The 8074-nt window shown below is 44.5% G+C and overlaps 1 protein-coding gene across 1 annotated transcript; it reads right to left on the bottom strand.

Annotated features, from left to right (window-relative positions):
- Positions 1 to 352: 352 nt before the first annotated feature.
- On the bottom strand, positions 353 to 8074 carry LOC134796177 (arginine-glutamic acid dipeptide repeats protein). The gene has a single exon (XM_063768159.1). It carries the CDS (start codon positions 7684 to 7686, stop codon positions 2152 to 2154), a length of 5535 nt encoding a protein of 1844 aa, XP_063624229.1. The 5' UTR covers positions 7687 to 8074; the 3' UTR covers positions 353 to 2151.

The following is an 8074-nucleotide window of genomic DNA, read 5'->3' as shown; positions in this document are numbered from 1 at the left end:
TTAAAATATCTGCTTCAATAACCTAGGTACTTAATGTTTTACCCCACAAAAGCAAGTTGGCGTTCGGTGGTGTGAGGGTAAACTACCCAATTACTGGCTGTAAACGTAAATACGTTTAAAAGGCACTTTTAAACGAAAGTCACGACTGCTGCTTTTAAAATAACGTTGAAGTTGCCAATTATGCCTCTTATGTCTCCGAGTTTAATGACCAAAGAAGCGCTCCTTTTATCTAAATCAGACAAGGTACTGACTAACCATTTGTAGATCTTAACTCATGGCAATAAGGTTTACGTAAGGCCAGTTAATTTTGTGCATCGTTAGGCCCGAGGATACATAAAAATCAAAAACGAAATTGAATTTTTTCACATATATTATTCAAAAAAATTTACACAAAAGCACTAAGACATCCATTTAACCTTATTGTCTAAATAAATGAAGTTTTTAAACCGACACTCAACCTCTTAAATTAATTAAGATATAATTTGTCTCTAAAAATAATACTCATTTTTCATCTTTTCAACATCAGAATGTTACTATGGCGTTACCAAAATAACAGCTACCAAGCGACATCGTGAATTGAAAACTCTAGAATTATGCCATTAATTTCAATTTACCTCACTAACAGGGTCTATTTAGTACAAAGGGAATTTATTTTACAATTTAGTGCAATAGTCACTGAATGTGTACATTGGGTGAAACTTACGATTCTTAATGTATGATTTTAATTCTTAACATTATTGATTCCACAGCTATTATTGACTACTAGCAAAATTAATGATAGTTTACATCGAGTTGAAGTGAATGTTGTGAACTTTGAAATTCGTACAAATCATATGCACTAATTACAATAAATATTGCTTTTAGAAAATATATTTGTACTTCTTTTTGAAACAGAAATTTAAGTTTAAGAAACCAAACAGTCTCTTTATAACTAATGAACTTTTAGCAAACAGAATATGTTTTATATCAACAAGTTAGAAAAATATGTGTGGTTGAACAAAACAGGATGTATGTGCAATAGACGTGATACAACTGTATATTTAATTAAAATATTATATTGGGCATTAATGCATTGAGCTATTATACCGATAAAGGATATAATCACTCAATAGATTTCTCTATCAAAATATGATAGAAGTATATATCTATCACAATTAAGTAAGAGAAACATTATTTGCAAATATGAATACTAAATATCTTTTAAACAACTGTTAATTAATTATATTTATAGAAATATTGCAATCGATTTGGACAATATCAACAATTGAAGGCATCATATCAATTATGTACAATTTCTTTCGAGAGAATCTCAATCTTATAATTGATATGTGAGTGAATTTTACACTGACTGCATGCTCTTACTGTCCTTTTGTGCAGGTAGATTGCGCTTTTTACGGACTTACATATACTTACATCTTTATTGAGAGCTAGTTACAATTCTTACATGAAATAATAATTTATGTATAGGATAAAAATATTGTAAATAATTTAAGGGCGATAGAGACTACGTTTAGTCTTAGGATTTAACAGAGTAAGAAAGATAACTTCTCTACAGGTCAATTACTTAAAAAGGCAAGTTGATTTGAAAGGCAAGTCACAGTCCCTACTCTGTCATATTTAAATATTACCATTTATTATTAATGTACGACGTCATAATTATAAAATAATGTAATTTACATCAAATGTAATTACCATACAAATGAATGCTAGCCAGCACCCTCGGTGAATCTGTACCATTATTAAAATTTATTATAAAACAATAATTTAAACTAAAAAATAAGGTCATCTATGTAAAAAAGTGTGACTCATTGATAGTCTTCCATGAATAAAATTTTAATTATGACTAGTAGTTAAGAAATAATTTGAGCATGGAAAATAAGCGTACTACATGACCATGCATCTATAAAAATATTATAAAAACTTAAATAATTAAGTTACATAATTATTATTAGTTCAATTACAAGTATCGTCACACATTACATGAAAAACTCGCTCATATTTAATTTAGGTTCTCGATAAAACTACCACGTGAACACTTCGCAACATTAGTAATTTACATTATACTTAAACACCACTAGCGCACTTAACGAGGGTCACCGCACTTCACTCAATCAAGACCACGGAATCGTCCCATAGGCGCGGCGCGGCGTCCTACGGGCGCGAGGCTCGCGCCGCCTCCTCCAGCGCGCGCACCTTCAGCTCGCGCTCGCGCTGCTGGCGCAGGAAGTCCTCGTGGTGCGCGGGGTGCGGGTGCAAGAAGCCGCGCTCGCGCTCCATCAGCAACTGCCGCTGCAGCTGCTCGTGCGCCGCCGCCTGCTGCGCCAGCTGCTCCGCGTACGGCCGCCCCAGCAGGTCCGGGTGCGGCAGCGGCCGGTACGGCCCCAGCCCCATCGCCTCCTGCTGCGCCTGCGCCGCCTGCTGCCCCGGGTGCAGGTGCAGGTGCGTGTGGGAGTGCGCGTGCGTGTGGGCGTGCGTGTGCGCGTGGTACTCGGGGTTGATGCCGGCCATCTGCAGCCGCACCATGGGGTCCGCGGCCAGCGCCAGGCGCTCGGCCGCCTCCAGCTGCGCGGCCGCGACGCCGGGGTGCGGGTGGTGCGGGTGGTGCGGCGGCGCGCCGGACACGGGCACGGACTGGGGCGCACCCGGAGCCCCGGCCGGGGGGATGCCGAGCCGCTCCAGCCGCTCGCGCTCCAACTGAGACAGCGCGCCCGGCCCGTGCCCCGGCGGGTACAGCCCGAACTGGACCGGTATCGCGCCCTGCGGCGGCGGCGGTGGCATCCCGTACCGCCTGTGCATCTCCAGCCAGTGTGGGTCGAGTCCTCTCGGCCCGACATTGTTTTTGAGCAATTCCTCCTTCAGTCTGTCGTTTAGTTCGCGCTCCCGCAACTCTCTGATCTCTCGATCCCGTTTTTCTCTTTCTAGGTGTTCTAATTCTAGCCGCTCCCTCGCTCCGGCGGCACTGTAGATCGAGCTGAGCTGGTACTGCAGCATCGGATCCATGCAGTGTCGCGGCAGAGGGTTTCCTGGGCTGAAACCGGCGTGTGGACGGGCATACTCCGACAGCTGCCTGAGCGCGGGCGTGTCCGGGTATCCAGGTGGTCGTGGGAAGCGGTCGTAAGGGGAAGTTATAGTTTCAATGGCACCTCTGGAAGGAGGTTTCGTCTCCGGTTTCTCCGGCGTCGCTATCTTCCTATGCGCCTGTTGAGCAATCTTTTCTCTTTCTTCTCGATCTCTCTCGGCTTGCTTTCTCAGCCTTTCTTCGCGTTTCCTGGCCAACTTCGATTCTGGCACTGGTTTAAATATTAAATCAGTTCTTGTGCAAGAGTTGTAATCTCCTCTGTTCCAATGTCTCAAGAATATGGCCGATTGTGACCTGTGACACTCGGTGTCTTCAATCTTCGGGTCGGGAGTTGGGCCGTCACGTATAAGTGCAGGACTCGGTATTTCTTCCTCTTCTGGTTGGGATTGTGTTTCGAGTTTCAGTTCTGGGTTCTCATCAGGTACGGGCCTTGGTGGGCCGCGTAAATGTGGGTGGCCATGTGGCAGTTGATGCGGAGATCCCGCTCTGCCGTGGCCCGCTTGCAGACCAGCCGCAGCTTGGGCATGAAGTCGTAAGCTCTCGATGGAGCTAGGGCCCGGTCCTGGAGGTAATCCTAGTCCCATTGGATGGCCCATGGAAGGTGGTTGAATCATAAGGTGATTGGGATTGCCTGGTAGCATCTTTGGATGATGCCGTAGTAACATAGAGTCCGCCGGAGATAGCCGCTCGGGATGATGCGCCAAGTGATGCGAATGGTGATGGGTGTGGTTATTTGACACATTCAAGCTTGACGACGAACTAGTAGATTGGGAAACACTGGCCGAGAGGTGGTGAGGAGAGCTTGAATGTGAGCTCGGTTTCTGTTGGGTGTTGATTTTGTGTTGTATAGACTGAGATGAGCTACTTGACGTAGAATGTGATATAGATAATGTATGGTTCAAACCACCTCCAGCGTGATTCGGCTGTTTTTCAGTACTGGTGTGCACAGCACTGTGATGACTGGTAGAATGATGCTGCGTCATGGTAGTTTCGTGCAATTGATGCCTCTCTGTAGTTGCATTTGGATTTCTAGGGTCCTCCGTACTTTCTGATATTTCTCTCAGAGATCTTGTTGTAACTGATGAACTGGTGCTATGATGTGAGCTTAGCATTGTTGTAGATTCTATTGTTGAAGGTTTTACTGGCTCATGCCTGCCTGGGGCGCTGACTGCAGGATGCATTGGCGGGATTGGGTGAGGTTGAGCCAAGGGTCCATAAGGATATGGATATGGCATTGAGTAGCCAGGATGTGGGTGAGGATAATATGGGTGCATAGCATGAGCCGCTGCCGCAGCAGACAGCTGGAAGATAGAAGTATGTAGCAAGGGGTGATGAGGATGATGTAAGGGAGAAGCGAATGGATGCGGCGGTGGAGGGCCCCCTTGGTGACCCGAGTGCATAATCGGGCCGGGCATCGTCGACGGAATCGACAACGGCGTTGGGTTCATAAGGTTCAACGCCGAATGTGACACTGGGGTGTGATGTTGCACTGGTGAAGCAGAAATATGTCTCTGCTGCGATGGACTCGTCATGTGCCTGGAGAACGGCGAAGTGGTCGAAGATGGATGAGGATGTCCTGGGGTACCATTATGACCAGGTTGGCTTTTTATGGGCGTAGGAGTATGCGGGCTCTTTACTGGCGGTAGAGCATTTGCTGAATCTGGACCACTGCTTTGGCTTGCAGTCACAGGCGGGAGATGTGGTTGATGCAAAAAATCTGGTTCCTTCTTTATACTTTCTATTCTCGGTCCAAGGAACCCACTTGAAAGATTTGAGCTTTCATTTGCAGGCTGGCTGGGAGGTCTACTGTTGTTTTCTACACTTGAGATAGATTCTCTGTCTCTCTCTGAGCTTAAATGCTGTGCAATGGCACTTCCAATTGGATAACCTGGCACCTTTACTTCTTTGAGTGACTGAAGAGGATCAGAAGCACCCTGTGTAGACAAATTAGCTGGAATGTTGTCTGGAACTTCCTGCTTAATTTTCAAGTCCTGTGGCATTGATGGATCATTAGGATTATTTGTGGGTGGTGGTATAATGCTTCCAGGGATTCCATGTGATGGTACAGGTTGTATCAATGGTGGCATGGAACCTGGCTTATCTAAACCAGGATGTCCCGGGTGTCCAGAAAGACCGGGGTGTCCTGGGTGTCCTGGGTGACCTGGATGTCCAGGGTGTCCATATAATGGGGTAGGCATGAAGCCATAAGGGCCTACATTTGATCCACTTCCAACTGAGATTAATGGTACAGGTGGTAACAAACCAGTCATTGATGGTTGACTCAGTGGTGGAGGCATATTCTGCCCTGATACTGGAGTGCTTTGTGGTTCTGTTGGCCTGACTCCAAGATTCTCAGGACGGGCTGGTGGTGGGAATAGAGGTCTGAGGCCAGCTATTTGATTGTCATGCTTTGGTTGCGTTTTCAAATCAGTAGGTTGTTTGTCATCAATATCAGATTCTTTGTTTTCTTGTGAATTTGCTGGAGAAATTGGCTCTGTGTTGGTTGTTGTAGGATGTTCCATAGGCGGTGGTGACGAACCGCGTGCATTTGTTGGGGATGGACTTATTTGTTGAAGAGAATCAAGCCTAGGTGCGTTAGGCGAATCCACCTTATTCCCACTAGATATTGTTGCTGTAAATATTTCAGGGGTGTTTTGGTTTTTCAGTTCAGTTGCTTCATCCCTCGGTTCTAACTTTATGACAGTCTTTAATGGATTAAGATGAGGATTATGCTTGTTAGGATCACTGGCATAGTTGATACCTGGAGGATAAAAGGGTGGCATACCTGTGGAGAAGTCCTTGGCACTCCTTATAATAGAACTGTCTTTTGTAATGTTCATAGGATTAAATATATTGCTTGGCACACCTTCAATTTTGATGTTATGTGCAATCTTTGGATTGTAAATATGGCTGTCTTTGACAAAGAAATTTGTATTTTCCAAATTGAGAGGTTTATTTGGCTGGCTGACAGGATGACCAGGAAAGTTATGTGGAAGAGGATCCTTCTGGAATTCCTCCTTTTGTAAGTTATGAGGTTGTTCCTCTGTATCAACTTCCTCCTTAATTTTAATTTTATCCATAGCGTCAGTTGTCATTGGTGTGACTTTTGGTATAATTAGCTCTGTCTTAGGGAACATTGCACTTTGTAGAGGAAGAGGTTTCATCTCCATTGTGTCTGGTTCCTTTGGAATGTTTGTATCAGTTTTAAGATCAAGAGCTTCCTTCATCACTTCTTTTTCAGCAGGTTTGAACACAGGTGGCAAAGGATCTTTTTCAGCTTTAATAGCATGTTCCTCACTTTTAACTTCAGTTTTAACTTGCGAGTCAGCAGGCTTTGGTGTTTGTTCAGGCAAAGTTTCCTTATTTTGTTCAGTATTTTCCTTATCAGTCTTATGGAAACTAAAGTCACAAGCTTCAGGCTCTGGTTCCACATTTTCAGTCTCATCCATGGCTGAGAAACTGTCATTAGTGAGGCTCTCAGATGGACTCTCGGGTGGATCGGCAGCCTTTTTCTTTTTCATTTGTACATCACCATCCAATATACTTTCTAATTTTGATGAATCATCTGGAAGACGCTTCTTGACTTTAGATGCATCAACTTTACCATTAGCCACAGGTTTCTTTTTAGTGTCTTTGCTAACAGGAGAGGAAGGAACTTTGTCTGGAACATTGTTATTTGTACTTTGAGGGTTAGGTTTGGCCTTCTTGGATTTAGTGTCATTGTCACTCTCATCTTGTCCTTTCTTACCATTTGGTGTTGTCTGTTCTTTGGACTTATTCCTAGTTCTCATTCTGCTGGGTGATTCATCAGGATTTTCAGTTCTGCCATTGTCAGCTTTAGCCAAATCTCCAGCGTCACGGGAATCACTGTCCTCTTCTGAATTTTCATCTTCTGTTACTGAACTCATCTCGCCTCCTTCTTTAGTATTAGGAGATGGCCTAGAACCGTTAGTATCTGGGACTGTAGGAGCCACTTCAGGGGTTTGCTCTTTAGGAGTCCCGGCACGAGAATTTCTAGTGTTACGCACCCTCCGCAATGAACACTGACGAACTCTTCTCCTATGAGGCCTGTTACTACTAGCACCAGGAGTCTTTTTCCACAAATAGTAAAACTCAACTAACTCGGCAGTGTCTTTATGAGGTAAAAGATCCTTCTTTATTTTGAAAAAGTTTTTGCCAAATTGGCGAATACCTTTCACAAATCTTTTTGTCTCTTCTTCTGACCACTTTTTTTCGATTCCCTTGGGCACTGGGCACTTCACTAGGGCTTGTAACGCGCGACTAGGATCATAACCAGAGTCGTGGAGAACGTCGAGGGCATTTATAGTGGTGTCGTCTCTGCTGGCTGCCACACAGCCGTCGTCGGGAGAGCCGCCGTCGCACATACCAGCGAACGCTGCCATAGACCGAGCAGCTCTCAAGTACATCACCAGGTCACGATCAGTGGACTGCGCGGGCAGCCATCGAAGCTCTTCGCCGCCAGGACAGGATTCGTCTGGTCCCAGCGGGCCATGCACTCGCATATCAGGTAAGCACGCGTAAATATCCTTATCCTTCACGGGTTGGTTCGCTGTACCGACTTGAACCTCCCCCTGGTTCTGGGCCATGATTTGCGCGGCACAGAATATTTACACTGCTCGCTCTTACCCCATTCACAGTTCACTGATTAATGTCCGATTACATCCCGTTCAGATAAAACTTTTGCAACACGATTCACAGTTCCATTTTGGACGTAAATTTGATGGTCCGTAAAACAGTAAGTATGCCAATATACATAATTATTGCTCCTAATGGCCACCATTACACGATGCTTTGAACCTCATTTTACGAGCTTACATGATACACTGGCATCGTAACTGAAATGTTCACTTGATAATATGATAAAAACAAGTCTTTTAATTCAATACTACTGCATATTTTACTAATAATTTTAGTAAACGCTATCTACATGCTACCCTTTTGTTTAGCTTCGCCTTTCTTTGGCTCTTGTCCATA

Source organism: Cydia splendana, chromosome 13 (genome assembly GCF_910591565.1).
Source record: "Cydia splendana chromosome 13, ilCydSple1.2, whole genome shotgun sequence".
In the NCBI taxonomy this organism is placed as follows: Eukaryota; Metazoa; Arthropoda; class Insecta; order Lepidoptera; family Tortricidae; genus Cydia; species Cydia splendana.
The sequence above is the reverse complement of the archived record's forward strand: the minus strand, read 5'-3'. Positions and strand labels throughout refer to the sequence as shown.